Source organism: Mus pahari, chromosome 5, assembly GCF_900095145.1.
Source record: "Mus pahari chromosome 5, PAHARI_EIJ_v1.1, whole genome shotgun sequence".
Taxonomy (NCBI): Eukaryota; Metazoa; Chordata; class Mammalia; order Rodentia; family Muridae; genus Mus; species Mus pahari.
Window position 1 is genome coordinate 3,919,792 of NC_034594.1, and position 16,206 is coordinate 3,935,997.

At 39.5% G+C, this 16,206-nt stretch overlaps 1 protein-coding gene across 28 annotated transcripts in view; it reads right to left on the minus strand.

Moving 5' to 3' along the window:
• Rims1 (regulating synaptic membrane exocytosis 1) overlaps positions 1–16,206 on the minus strand; it is a 480,520-nt gene that overhangs the window by 61,215 nt on the left and 403,099 nt on the right. For 14 of the 28 annotated variants that reach the window (XM_029538265.1, XM_029538267.1, XM_029538261.1 and 11 more), the window contains one exon: positions 6,054–6,283. The exons of 5 other annotated variants lie outside the window; for them this stretch is intronic. In XM_029538265.1, coding sequence (XP_029394125.1) covers positions 6,054–6,283 — 230 coding nt within the window. Of the gene's footprint in view, positions 1–6,053; positions 6,284–16,206 lie in introns of those variants that run through there. 9 more of the 28 variants (XM_029538272.1, XM_029538269.1, XM_029538263.1 and 6 more) reach the window with 3 other exon arrangements.

A 16,206-nucleotide genomic window follows, 5' to 3' on the forward strand; every position in this document is an offset into this window, starting at 1 on the left:
CCTGAAGTTGTAAATTACCCAGATGCATGGTCACCCCTGATAAGCCCCAGGCCCTTTGAAACTTCCGACTCCCTAGCCTGCACTATTCTGCTAATTTGCTATGTTTAAATGAACCAATCGCATGTAACTGTGCCAATTCTCCCCCCCCCCCGACCCTTACCCTATAAAGACCCCAAGCTCTTGGGCCTAGTTGTTGACTTCCTCTGTCTCCTGCGGGAGATACGAGTCGAACGGAGCTCCGCCAATAAAAGTGCCTCATGTGGTTGCAGCAAGAAGGCCTGTCTTGGCGAGTTCCTGGGGCACCCTGACTCCCGTGACCTGAGGACCCGAGGGAGTTCCTCACGAGGGTGTCCTACAGACCCATCTCAAGGACACTGTGGATGCCAGAGGTGAGGGAGGGCAGATAACCATGCTATATAACATGTATAACAAAATGTAACCACGGCCACAGCAGAGGGCCTGGGATGTAGCTCAAAGGCATAGTACCTGCCTGGTATGTGCTTTGAGCTCCTAGGTTCTATCTCTGCTGTTGTGGTTCACACTTGTAATTCTGGCACGCAGGAGACTGAGGCAGGATGAGGGCTTGGAATTTGGGGTCATCCTGGTCTTCATAATGAGTTCTGGTTCAGTGTCACCTACACAGTGAGACCCTGTCTCCAAAAATCACAATAAAATGAAGACCAAAAGGACAATTGGGACAGGGTGGGAGTGATCCCTGGTAGGTTGGTTGTTTTGTTGTTGTTGTTTGTTTGTTTGAATTTGTTTTTCAAGAGATCTGCATTATCCAGACTGAGAATAATAATAATAATAATAATAATAATAATAATAATAATAATAAGAAAAAATAATAATAAAGAAACAACAACAACAACAACCCTCAGTGCTACTGTACCGGCTGGCTTTGTGTGCAGACTTGGCACAGCTGGAGTTCTCACAGAGAAAGGAGCCTCCCTTGAGGAAATGTGCCCATGAGATCTAGCTGTAAGGCATTTTTTCTCAATTAGTGATCAAAGCCCAGCCCATTGTGGGTGGTGCCATTCCTGGGATGGTGGTCCTGGGTTTTATAAGAAAGCAGGCTGAGCAAGCCAGGGGAAGCAAGCTAGTAAGCAGCACCCCTCCAAGGCCTTTTCATCACCTTCCGCCTCTACATTCTTGCCCTGTGTGAGTTCCTATCCTAACTTACTTTGCTGATGAACAGCAATGTGGAAGTGTAAGATGAATAAACCCTTTCTTCCCAAACTTGCTTCTTAGTCATGATGTTTTGTGCAGGAATACAAACCCTACGACAGCTATTGAGCATCACATATAATTTTTACCATTTAATTTTGCCCATCCTCCCACCCCTCTACTTGCATATTTGACCACCACCAGGTTAGCACTGATCAATAGTGTTTATGACACAAGCTCATTCAGGTTTCAATACAGCATGTTTAATATGTTTCTTTACATCAACCTGGTCTTCCGGAAGTTTGACTATTTATTTATTATTTCATTTAACGGGTTTTTTCTTTTTTTTTTTTCTCTCCATTGAGAAGTTATTTTATCTCCAATTCATCCTGAAAAAAAAAAATTCAGTTTCCTTTCTATCTGAACAACACCCATACCTATGAAAGAGTGGGTGGAAGAAAAGAAAGAGCATGCAAGGCCTTCCTCAGTTAAAAAGAGCAGTTTATTAAAGATGATGTAGAAAGTGATAATGTACTGGAAGGAATGAGGACTTGCCACAATTGATCTTTACTGCCCTATGCTCAACTTTTACAAGAGAAATTCATTCCAATTACTCCTAGTTGCTTACTTTTCTATCCGTGAACCCGTCTGGATGCGCAAACTTCAGAGGTGGTGGGGATGGCCATGGGTCACCCCCACGATGCTCACTCTAGCCCCATATTTTGGACTATTCCCCCACACAGCATCTTCTATCCTGCCTCCATTATCCCTGAGATAGCCATCCTGATTCTAGACTGGAAGTGGATGTGAGGTGATGTTTGTGGAGAGGATTGAGGTAGATAAGGAGGAAGGTGGGGTAAGCATCCATTTGAGCACAAGCATGTTCCACACTGGGGATATCCTCTACCCTTACCCTCAATTGTCTGTGTAAAAGGAAGTCAGAGGAAATGTCTCAGTTCCGAAACCCTGGGGTCCCCTGTCAGCAGCCCCTCCTCACTTCAGCTTCAAGTTTGTACCCTCCTTGCTACTCTTCTTTGTTCTCCATTCATTCCCAGATCCTGCCACTCCCAAGCCTATGGCCCATGTTGTCTCCTTTCCCCAGCCCTTGTCATTCCCTGGGGATGGCATCTTGGATGCCACTGAGCTGTATTCCAATCAAATTCATTTCTTTTCTTAATTCCTTGAAATTTTGTTTCTAGTTATATATGATAAGCAGAAAGCATTAAGCATGACTGGTACCTAGATTCAGTATTTAGAATCCCCCTTGTTTGTATTAGTCTCCTAATATAAAAATACCATACTCTTCAAAGTTATTTCTACTTTAATCTTAGGTAATGTTGTTGGGGTGATTTTAATATTTGATATGATTAAAAGTTAAAGTATTCTATCAGAGTAAGTACTTATGTAATCAAAGCTCATATACTGTATAAAATATAAAATTTATATATCACTTATATTAACACCTATGAACTAACTATACAAATATACATTGAAAGTATTAAATAAATTGCAATAAATGTATTAAAAACATATAGATGAATTTTGTGTTTATAGACATTTTCCGTGATTTTGATTTTTTTGAAAAGCAATTTTATGTGATTTTGAACAAAGATCCAAAATGCTTCCTTGTATATACTTGGTGCCATAGAAACAAAACCAATAATGATGCCCTTGAAGTCAGTCATCCCTGATGGGGCTAAATTCTACTTCTGGGTGATCCACATTTTCCACACTGTGTCATCTGTGGCAGCACACATTGAGGACCTGTTATCCAGACTAGCTGCAACAAGTCCTATACCCAAGTCTGATTTCTACAGTAAAAACCACTAGATATTTATATTAAATACAAGATCCAGGTTATTTTCATCTATTAATTATATGCATTGTCTTTTGAGAACCATTGGTCAATTCACTTCATTACTAAGTCTCACATAACTATCCCTTTAACAGAAGGCTCTCTGAAATTTATCGCTAGTCAAACATTAATGGTTTTATTTTATAACAACAACAACAACAAAAAAATCAAATCAGTAATCCTAGTCTTGATACACTATTGGTAAGGAATGCGGAATAATAGTCCTGGAGGAGAGTTTAGAAGAAATGTACAGTATTTTCATTTTAAAAGCTGCCACATTTCTTAAAGCATGGATTAAAAATTGAGAAACGAGGGAAATTCCAGCTTGTTCAAAGAGGAAATAGAAATAAAGCCGTAATTGTTGAGCAATAAAGAATTCAGAAGTATAAATCAATAGAGGCAGTAAAACATGACATAATAAATAGACTGCTTAGAAGAAAAATATTGTGAATTTTGGTGAGTTCCATAGGAATGACAAAATTATCGTTATTGAGGGAGAAGAAACCATGAGCTCAGAATGGAAAAGAGGGGAACAGGCTTTGTCTGAGGTCGGGGAAAACAACAGAGCGTTCCCAACATCTGTCACTTGTGGTGAAATCAAGATGAAATTTAAGGGCCGATTACTAAAGGAATTAAAACCAATCAATAAAATAAAATTAGGAAAATAAATGAAGAAAATGTATTTATTAATTTAATAATAATATTAAATATTAAATATAAAAATATAAAAACAATATAATTTATAAGTAATACTCTTTAAGAAAACTATAAAATGTGATACCTGGAAAGTTCACAGGAGGATGCCAGGACCATCTGCTGGTGGGGATGGGAGCAGACCGAGAGGTAAGGGCGGCTGTGAGACGGGTGTTTGCTATTTTCTCTTCCTATTCCAATGTTCTTTCTGTGCCTAGTTATTGTAACCAAATCTCACAAAGCAGTGCACTTCATATAAGTAGCTAACAGGGTACGCTACTTGAAAGGTAGGCATTATGTGGAACTCGGCTGGAATCAAATGTAAACCAGTAACGCAAAGGGAAGTGTTTCTATAAAGGTTATTTAAACCTATGATGATGCACCTAAATAGTTTCTATACAGATTTAAGAAAATTGTTTTCAGATAATGGAGGAACTAACTTCATTAGGAAGTTGGAGGAAGTCATGAAGAGAAGAAGGAACAGGGACTAGGAGAGAGAGGGCAGGGGAGGGATATATATATATATACATACTCATATATATGAGTATGAACAATACATATGAGTAATCCATACTCATATAAAATATTCATACATATGTACGAATGCGTGAGGTTGAAAAAGATTCTTCCCAAGCTGTAGCATTTCACATAGGCAACACAGGCTTCTTTACATGGCATTTAAGAGCAATACCACTTAATCCAAGTGGTAACATTTTTCTTTCAATAAAAACCTTAGTAGCTGGGCATGGTGGGGCACGTTAATTCCACCGCTTGGAAGATAGAGCCAGGTGCATCTCTGTGAGTTCAAACCATCCTGGTCTATATTGCAAGTTCTGGGACAGCCAGGGCTATGTAGAGAGACACTGTCTCAAAAAAGTATTAATTACCATGTCTGTTCTCATGTGCACATAGATGGCACGTGCCAGGGCATGCAAGTGGAGGTCAGAGAACAACCCACAGAGTTGGTTTTCTCATTCCATCTGTGTGTACCAGGGAGTGAGGATGAGTTATGACTTTGGCTGCAATGCCTGTCTCTCCCAGCTGAGCAACCTCCCTGGCCCAGGTTAAAGTCTGATAGTCAAAACCTCTCCTTTACAGAACATCGGGACATAGAGGCAGGCATGGAGGAGGAAGCACCGCCATAAACTTGCAGCCACAAAATAACACACAGGGGAACTGCTGCCTGCTCTACTCTCCTCAAAAAACCCAACCCCAAGGCAGACGAACAGGAGTCTTATAACCACAGCCAATAGCAGTATCCCACTGGGATGCTAAACCATCTCCGTACTTTCTGTTCCTTAGCGTCTCAGACATACTTCTGATTACAAGAAGATCACAAGCACTAGTCCAGTGGTTCAACGGCTGAAAAAGTCTTTCAATTTATTTGTCAACATAATCACACACAATACTGTTTAAAATAGAGATTCTAGAATCCCGAGTGAGCTTTGAGATTCTGTGAAAGCCTTCTTATGTAAGCAGATGCTGTGACCACAGGGATATCGCTATTAAGGAGGAAAAAACGGAAGCAATAGTAATGGGAAGAAAAACAAGCTGGCAAGTTAAATTGTTTCATAATTTCCTTTACCATTGCTTTGACCTAATAGGAACATAGTAATGGTTTACGTAAGATACAAAATCAATTATTATGAAATTTAAGCAGTGTGTTATTGTATTTTGAAGTGCAAAATCTGTGACCCCCCCTTGTTTGTATTCACATACAAGTACACCCTCAGAGTGTACTTCTTAAGATCTGACTCCATAAAAATTGCCTGAAGCACACATTTATATGAAAACATCCTTTGCATAAATCCACTGACCAATTTTTTTCTAAAGTCAAAACTGCTTCTGGGTTTTCACTTGCATTGTTGCATGGAGCTCAACTGCGTCCTTGTAGAGCCTTGAAGATTACATACTTCGAGTTGCACAACTGACCTTTTCCACAAAACGTACAGGCAGGCATCACCTCGAGGGTGTGCATGCGCATTAAGGAACATTTTGGAACTAAGAATTGCATTGCCTTTCTTGTATATGAACCAATTTAGATGTCAAACACTTCTTTGCATTTCCTTGAGTATTTGTAAACATGGCTTTTTAAATGATTTTTTTTTAACTTAAAGGAAAATATTTGATCACTCTATAGTGATTACTAACCAACAATACCTTCTTGCGTGAGCTGCACAGAAGAAAAAAATAAAGACCATGCATTTAGCGGATTTTTTCATACAGTAAGAGAAAGCAAACACACACACACAGTTCTCTCTCAAGTCCTGAGTGAAGATCACCAGCCCGGCATCTCCAACCCAGCCCGTGAGTGGGAGGTGGGGCGCACTGTGCTCACCTGTCTGGCTGAGCTGCGATGTGCTCCTACTTCTTCGAGACACAATGGCTACCACTTTGGCACTCAGGCTGGATCTCCGCTTCTTTCCACCGGCTCCAACGGTGCCCACGGCCGTGTCTGACTGGCTGCCGTCATTATGCTCCAGTGTGTATATCTCTCCGCCTACACTGGTGCTCTTCATGATGGCTCTAGTCCCCATCCGTCTGCCTTGCATTTTGGGGGTAAATGAACTATATTTACAAAGTAAAAACATATATGCATCCATAAATTACAGGTCAGTGTAACTGAAACTCTAGAACTAATTATCTTGAAATAATCCGGACACTTTTTTTTTTTTAGGTGAGTCAGCTGAGTACTATACATGTTTTCAGACCACATCAATTTTATCTCTAAAATAATATTTATTTTATGTGTATGGGTGAAAGTGAGAGACAATATAAATTCACAAAGAGCCCATGGGATTCAGACGAGGGCATCAGATCCCTTGGATGGTTGTGAGCTGTCCGGTAAGTGCTGGAAATTGAGAGCAGTGAGTGCTCTTAACTGCTGAGCCATATCTGCACCCCATCACCTTTCTTAAACATGTTTGCAGAGCTAAGACACCTAGCATGTAGCATGTAGCAGATGTGCAGCTCGGTTTTCATGTGGGTGCCCCAACAACTGAAGCAGGGGCTGTTGCCTACCTGTGGATCCCACTGCCCTAACTGTTTAGCCTTTGTGAGAGTGGATGCACCTAATGCTGCAGAGACTTGGTGTGTCAGGATGGATCTGGGGATAAACAGGAGGGGCCTTCCACCCTCTCAAAGGAGAAGGGGAGGGACATGGTAGGCAGGGTGTGTGAGTGTGGGGGAACCAGAAAGAGGGCAGGCAGTAATCAGGATGTAAAGTAAATGAATAAATAAATAAGAAAAAAAGATGTTTGCAGAACACAGATCAAAGGGATTTTAATTTTTAAAGGCAAGGTCTCACTTTGTAGTTCTCACTGGCTTAGAACTTGCCATGTAGAACAAGCTGGCTTCAAACTAACAGCAACCCACCCGACTCTGCTTCCTGAGTGCTGGAATTAAGTTGTCTAAGATCCACTACCATACCTAGCTCCTGAGTGCTGGGATTAAGTTGTCTAAGATCCACTACCATACCTAGCTCAAAGCTATAAACCTTTAAAACCAGTAATGAGAAATATTACCAACGCTGTTGCTGGGAACTGTAAACAACCCATAATACTCTGACTCTTCCGCGCTCTGCCAGTGTCATAAAAATGAATCCATAATAATTCCCGAATAGTAGTCCTTTCATAACCCACAATGCTCTGACTCTTCTGCACTCTGTCAGTGTCGCAGAATCTATACAGTTGTCCTTTCGGTTTTTTACCATCTTGGTTTGCAATACCAAATACACATTAGAAGTGACATAGAGAGTTAATAGGAATACTGAATTATGTGATTTAGAATAAATTCCAAGATTTCCACAAGTAATAAAACAGAAACCAGTGAGGTTTGTGTGACTTACTTGTGGTCACCTCTATAATGGTATTTAAATTAAAGGAGAAGTTAACCAGAGATAAATTCAGGAAGACAGGAGTAGCCAGAAAGATCAGAAACTCTTGGACTTTGGAATCCCCGGAATTTCATATTAGAAACCAAGACTGTCTTTTGATGAGAACAGTTTGGAACATTTAATCTTTTTTCTGCACTGGTTTAACTGGGACAACATCAATGTCCCAACAAAAATAAAACCATCTTTGAGGTGTTAGGATTAATCTTAGAGCTTCACACACACACCAGGCAAGGATTCTACTACTGAACTGAGCCCGCCCCCAGTGAGTGAGAAGGCACTGTCATCTCTCATTTTGTTTCAAATATATATATATATATATATATATATATATATATATATATATATATATATTTATATGTGTATATATTTATTTGCAGCTCATTTTCCCAAACATTAATGAGAAAATAACACACAACTAGTCAAAAGCTGACTACCAACAAGTCTAACGGCAGCACAAAGCCCATGTTTCTCAGCGCTTATCTGCGCCAGCTCCTCTGAGTACATATTATAACTTCTAGCTCAGTATTTTCATGGCACTCCTGACTGGCTCTCTGACTCTTGTGTTTGCTCCAGAGGCTCTCTTCCTTCTGTTCAGTAGCATGCCCAACATTGATATGACAGTTTGGGCTTCATCTTATTGTATTTATTTTGTCATGTTTGGCTGTCATCTCTTAGAAGCCTGTTCTTTTCTTACGAGAGACATGGCAGGAGGAGATCCAGAGAGCAAAGGATGTAGGGAAGAGCTGAAAGGATTAGAGAGAGAGGAAACTATAGTCAGAATCTATTATAGAGAAAAGAATTCTTTTTTCAATAAAAGTAAGAAAGATGAATGAAAAATTCTGACTCTAATACTTTCTCTTTTAATAAATGTTATCACTAAATTCTTCTGGGCCCTCATTTCTTATTACTGGCTGGCCCAGTTCTGCGGCGGATCTGTATAAACTGCCAAGATCAGTCCTAAATGTGTCCACCTTCGTTAAACACTCATAACCAAGGAATCAGCAGCGCTGTATGCATCGGTGACCTCTGTGTGCATGTGGGTTAAGGGCAGAGTCAACCTTACCCTGCCTTCTGCAGGAGCTCGCTGCTTTCTCTTTTAAAAGGGTCTCTCACTGAGGCCTGAGGCTCACCAGTTAGCCAAGGCTGGCTGGCCAGGGAGGGAACACTTGCCTGTCTCTGCCTTCCATACTCTGCAGTTGAAAAGTCCCTTTCCTAGCTACATAGCAGAGCAAAACAATAGCTCGAATCACTGCCAGTGGATCCTTCTGCTATTTTGCTATTTTCAAAATGAGTCAGAGTTTCTGTGAAGATGTGGCTAATAGAAGAGCAAGGAAAAACAAAATGTGTCACTCAAGACTTCTTGTTTTCCTCTAAACAAGCACATATTGGGAGAGTGATGTCAACACTATGCTCTCAAAGTATTCCAGGTCTGTGGAATTGATGTGGTCCAGCAGGGCAGCCAAGCCTGATATCAGGGAGTTGTGTTCACAGCTATCAGGTTAGCACATCCTGGAAGGGATCGATGCTGAAGCTAGGTACCCCACTTACTCAGAGCAGCCCAGCCTCTCCTCTGGGTTTCCATGTGCTTATTTTCTTACCCTGAATCATATGGCCCATATTCTTCAGTCCTGCTGCTACCGTTGGATGATTGGGAATAATCTCCAGTCTTTCCGACTCCCTGACTGAGCCTACTTTCCTGGCTTGTTAGGTAGGTTATGAGTAACAAACCCGGGTTGCCATGCTCGTATCTCAGCTAACTTATCAGCTGAGCCATCTTCCTATGTACTTATCCTCTGTTCACGTTCCATCTTCCTCTTTTTTGCACTGGCTAGTGTCAGGTTTGTTTCTACCATTTTGCAAAAACTGTTTTATGGAAGTCACCATCTTAACACAGAAGATAAGCCAGTAGCTTGGGCTTTTATTGACCTAGAACCCATGATTCAGATTTAAATCCTTATTTAAAATCTTTTACCTCAGCCATCCTTTTATCTTCGGCAATGACCGTATGCACGTGATTATGTGAGCATGCTTGTGTGCCTGTGTCACCTGAAAGCAAGTTCTCATTCTGTTGTTTGCTTCCTAAGGAGTTAATTAAGATATTAGTATTCTATCTGCTGTTAAACTCCAGAAATAGCTAGGCAGGCAGAAGCAGGTGGTTCTCTTTTGAGTTCAAGGCCAGACTGGACCACAGAACTAGTTATAAGACAGCCAAGGGTGGGGTAGTCTTGGGATGGTCCATCCTTTCNTCTTAGCTCCAAACTTTGTCTCTGTAACTCCTTTCATGGGTATTTTGTTCCCTATTCTAAGGAGGAATGAATTATCCACAGGTTGATCTTCCTTCTTCTTGGTTTTCCTGTGTTTTGCAAATTGTATCTTGGGGATTCTAAGTTTCTGGACTAATATCCACTTATCAGTGAGTGCATATCTACATAGGAGTTGATGCTCACAGTCAGCTATTGGATGGGACACAGGGTCCCCAATGGAGGAGCTAGAGAATGTACCCAAGGAATTGAAGGGGTCTGCAACCCTATATGTGGAACAACAATATTAACTAACCAGTACCCCCAGAGCTCGTGTCTCTAGCTGCATATGTAGCAGAAGATGGCCTATTCGGCCATCATTGGGAAGAGAGGCCCTTTGGTCTTGCAAACTTTATATGCCCCAGTACAGGGGAATGCCAGGGCCAAGAAGTAGGAGTGGGTGGGTAGGGGAGCAGGGCAGGGAGAGGGTATAGGAAACTTTCGGGATAGCATTTGAAATGTAAATAAAGAAAATATCTAATAAAAAAAAAAAGACAGCCAAGGGTACAGTTGAAACACTTAGGTGGGGGGAGGAGAAAGGGTGAAAGGGAGGGGGGGAGACTCAGCTGTTTTAGAATTTCAATAGAAGGGTTGGAAAGTGCCAAGTGGAGATGTCAAACTAGCTTGATCATTTTAACTACTGAGGTTTATGAAGCCACTTAACATTGCTAGTGGGAATGTTAAACAGTGGTAATGCTTTGTCATTTACAGTTAAATGCATAGTTCCATATGAATTAGAAATTCCACTTAAAAGTTAAAACGAAGTTATCATATGATCTAGCAATTTCATTCAGCAATCCACTCAGATAAATGAGAACATATATTCATAAGAAGCCTTATATGCATATCTAAAGCCAACATTATTCAAAACACTAGAGAACTAACTGAAATGACCACCGATTGGTAATAAAATGAGATATGCCCACACAATGATGTATTATCAACTACAGAAAAGAATGAAAACTATTGACAGATGTTAAAATACAAATGAAGATAAATATATTCTATGTGAATGGGAGCTAGGGAAAATGTTCATGTATTGTCAAAATCCATCTCAGGAAAATGTCTAAGAGTGAAATCCATAAAGAAATGCTTCAGATCTGTGAGCTTTATAAAGGAGGAGGACTTGGTCCACTGCTGGTGTGTACGAATTTACTTGAGAGGATGACAAAAATTACACAATCAGAAATGAGCGTTGCCTCTCCAACTTTATGAGTGAAATAAAATCTACAGATGTACACTTTAAGCATGAATTTTATAATATGGTAAATACATCTTAATTTTAAAGTAAGTAGCCTTGAATCATTCCAAAATTTTGCCAGTGGGCATATAATACAAACACATAATATTATTTTAATAATATGTAACTTAATTTTCTCTGGAATTCCTTTATACAGAAAAGCCATTATACAGGGGCTTTGTTAAATAAATCTGTATTTAATAAAACAATGTCTCAATGTCACTGAAAATGGACCATGACATAACTAATTTGAGCTTTCAGTCTGGAAAAAAAACATTGATAATCAGTAGTACAAAAATTGGTGAGAATATGTAGAACAATAATGAGAAAGCCATCCCATGGAATGGGGCTATGGCTCCTGTGGCTGATGAATATTAGGGCAAAAAGCAGCAAAGACTGCAAGTGGAATCTAGAGGGGCCTGGAGGACTTCAAGAAGCTTGGTGTGATAATACTTTATTCCTACTGTAAAAGAGATGTGTGTAAGTGTGTATGTGTGTGTGTGTGTGTGTGTGTGTGTGTCCACGTTTGGCATGCTATAAATGAGTATAAAATGGCAAAGATAGTAAGTATGTACACACTTAGAGAATGTCATCTGTATGGAGAGGGTGATTTTACATAATTTTTAGGAAAAATAGAGCTATTTATTAAACACTAAAATCCCATCTATGGTTATATAGATCATTAAAATAAAAACAGTATTGGTAATATATGATTACAAACATTAATTTAAAAAAATAAGAAAAACAAAAGTGAACAATTTTGATCTCCCTGTAATATAACTGAGAAGACATTTCCATGCCTAGAGATATAGACTCTAATGGGCTATACAAGAAAACCTAATTTGTACCTTTAGGTGATTTTCACTGCATTATTACAGTGTAAAGAGGCTGGACAAACGTTTGTAACAAATAAAGAAGAAGGAACTAAGATCTCCTTTCAGAAGTCTATTGTCCTTCAGGAGGACATGCAGGAATAACAAAAACAGCTCTAGTCTTAGGTTTCCTGCCTATTCAGGATAAAAATTATATAGAATATATGTATTAACTAAGTTAAATCACAGTTCTGCTGGAAAAAAAAAAACCAAAACCAAACCAAAACAAAACAGGTAAAAGGTACTTAATCTGTAGAAGCAACTTATATGTAAAACTTTTACTTCTATGGGTTACAGAACTATCTACCAAAGAAAGTCAGGGGCTCATTATGACTTCATGGTAAGGTTAAGAGAGCAGCAACATAAGGAATAATAAACAGTTAAGACTGTACAGCACAGATGGCACAAAACTGTTCACAGTGTTGTTAAAATTCGATATGAAAATTTGTAACAGTGCTACATTAAGTTTATAATGATCTTAATCATGTATGGGAGATAGGAATAGGAACCTGCTGTCCAATATTTACATGCCACACCCAGGCATCGAGCTGATAAGTTCCAGAAGATACAACATAGGGAGTGACATTTGATAGGTCACATATATATCAAAGGGCCACCAGAAACTGTTGAGGAAAAGCAGTTCAGGATAATAACTGGGGGATGTATTCAAACTAGATCTGTTTAGATTCAAGCCTTCCAAATCTTTTGATATGATGGTCTCTTAAAATGTATTGAATGTTATCCTCACATGTACACACATGTTGATTGTTTCACAAGGTTATAAATCATCTTTAGGATTATAGTATTTCACTCTATTTATCAGTTTGTTCCTAAATTTTACATTTATTCTGAGCATTTTGTTATGTAATATTATATGCAATGACACATGATTAATTTTATTTCCCAATGTTTGATACTAGCACATGAAACAAAACTCCTTTTTGTATATTGATCCTATATCCAGTGACCTATTAATTACACCAGTTGTTCCTTCAGATTCTTTTGTTTTCTGTTCTTTCTATCATATAAACAAAATGTTCTAACTAATTTCCAGTCTCCACATCATCCATTTGTTCCCTGACTATATGTAACACTGGCTAGGGGATTGTGAATATTACTGAACAGTAGTGGTGTATGTGTGTGGACCAGGTGGAAACTGCTCCATGCTGTATTACTGGGTACTATTAAAATTATTTCCCATCAACTTTTCGCCTCACAGTAAGAACTACTGTTTATTGGTTTGCTAAGATTGCATTTTTGTTGTGATTGAGACAGGGACTGACACTGTAACCCAGAATGATCTTTGTTATGTTGAAGCCCAGATGGCCTTCAACCCTTTAGCATTGTCCTGCTTCAGCGTCCCAAGAGCTAGATGCCCAGATTATCAGTGTGAACCACCAAGCCTGGCTGTAAGATTGCATTTAATCACAAATGTGTGTTGAGCTTTTTCATATATTTCTTGCATAAGCGAATGTATTAAGCAGAAAATATCCATGAAGACAAATACTTGACTTCTTCCAACTAGTCATGGGTTACCTAAGGTGACTTGACTTCTTCCAACTAGTCATGGGTTACCTAAGGTGTTAATACAATTTTAAATTTAGTGCTAATGTATTCTTATATTCCTTTTCTCTTGCTCCCTACCCTTCCTCTTTGCTTTCTTCCCTACTGAATTCAATATGCAGTTTTGCCGTGACTTGTTTGCCTGTCTTGTAATGTCTTTAACAAAAAAGCAGTTCCCAATGAGGGCTAGGAGTCTGGCCCAAGAAAGGCAGACAAATAGAAAGGGCCTAGGTAGATTAATGTATTTATCACTTAAGCATGTATGATGACTGATTTCCAGGTCCTTCTCCAAAAGAAGCATACATATGGTAGGCTAGCCACCCTCAAAGGAATTGCTCAGTAGACTTTCAAATCTCCCACCTGTTGGGTCCTGTAGCAGGAACCACTTCCCCGTCTTTGTCTAGATTATCCGGACTCTCTGATGGCACAAACCATCCAATTCCCATGGAAAAGGGAAACTCATTCATTACCCTTCAACCACCTAAGAGCCTTTGCAGCAAACAGACTGGGTACTGGCTCTTGTTACTCGATCCACCCTGGGACTTCAGTCTCCTTGTGTGCTTTGCTCTCTCTCTCTCTCTCTCTCTCTCTCTCTCTCTCTCTCTCTCTCTGTGTGTGTGTGTGTGTGTGTGTGTGTACTCCCACGTTCACCCACACATGCACATAACATGTGTGTTCATTCCATTAAACATCAAGGCAAGAGAAACTGACATACAGGAATGTGTGTGCCACCAGCATGCTCTCAGAAACAAGGTAGAAAGATGGCTTTAGCTGCTTTTTCTGTTCACCTTGATTGGATTTATAAACTGCCATGAATACATTTTTTTATAATATTACGGACATATCTGTATAACCCCTATTATATTTTTTTCATATCATGCTATGCATATGAATCACTTATATTTGCTTTTTTTGTGATATATAATTTTGTTCTCTTTGCAGTGTTGACGATTGAGCCTAGTATCTCATATGTGGCAGTCAAGCATTCTACCCCTGTGCTATAGCCCCACCCCCAGGTGTTTAGTTGTGTTGTGATTACTGAAATGTCTGCAGGGAAGAGGTAAGTCTTCCACTGGCCATTTAGTTTGTTTGTTTGTTTATTTATTTATTTATTTTTTTATTTTTATTTTTTTCTCGAGACAGGGTTTCTCTGTGTAGCCCTAGCTATCCTGAAATTCACTCTGTAGAACAGACTGGACTGGAACTCTGTCCCCCTTCCGCACACATTTATGCTTCTACATCTTTTTTTTTTTCTCTTAAAATAAGAATTGTATTACTTCACAATTGTTCGAAGATTTGTATCTGGTTCACAGGTTTTCTACACTGACAACTAAAATATGCATTTTGAGTTACTGAGTTCTTCTTTACATTACACATTTTACCATTTTCATAATAGTTCACACACTGTCCAGGAGTGAAACTCCATGACTCTTCTTCCTTCACAGTAACAGGGAGGAAAACACTGAATACACAAATCACATGGGGGTCAAAGAAGTGGATAAGGCGCAGACAAAAACTAGAGTCTTGAGTTTGTCTTCTAGACTTTCACTTGCTCACCCACTTGCACACAATCATTAAACACACACACACACACACACACACACATACACACACACACACACACATGCAATGAAAGGTGGAACATGGATTTGAAGTCACTGGACACATCTACCACAAGCTTTATTTTATTACCTATGTTAATGATGGTATTTAGAAGTCCCAGTTTGATTAGTATGCCCCTTCTTTTTAGATATTAATCATCTCCCTTCTTTTAGAATAACTCTGAATTTTCAATTGCCAATTTTAGACCATACTTTTCTTCAAAACCTAATTTTTTCTTTAAATTTTTTATCATTTTATTTTTGTCATCTTTATCAGGCTAGGAACACAACAAGGAGGCTAGACAGAGACCTTCTGAGATCTGCTTGCCTCAACCTGACCAGAGCTAGGATTGTAAACATGTGCCACAATGTCTCACTTTTTAAGCCCTGGCTCCATAGCTAAGCCCTTTGCTATGTGGTTGAGGTTGCCATCGAACTCACAGAGATCTGACCAAGTCCATTTCAAGGCCCAGACTGTAACAAAGGTAAATTCAGCTCCTCTTGCTTGAAAGGCAAGAGCTTACCCTCGCTTTTCCTATAGGAGAATAAAGGGGTTAGCTCATTCTCCCTGTCTTTGTGGACCTCGGATCTCACTCTGCCTCCCCAGGATCCAGCATCGCCTGGAATCTGTGTTTGCACGGCTGCTTTTCAGTGGCTGCATTTGTTTGGTTTATGGAAAACATTCTCGCTGCATGACTAACTCACCAGCGAAAGGAAGTCTGCTGCCAATACTGGGGTGCTTCACCTGCCAACTACCACTTTTCCTGTCAGTTTCTTCAGTCCAGAAAAACTTGGGCTACATGCTCAGGTTCTATCTCCCATATTCCTATGTCTGATAGCACCCTCAGAGCAAAATGGGTACAAAGAGAAGATGTAGATGTAGATGTAGATGTAGATGTAGATGTAGATGATGTAGATGTAGATGTAGATGTAGATGTAGATGTAGATGATGTAGATGTAGATGTAGATGTAGATGTAGATGATGTAGATGTAGATGTAGATGTAGATGTAGATGATGTA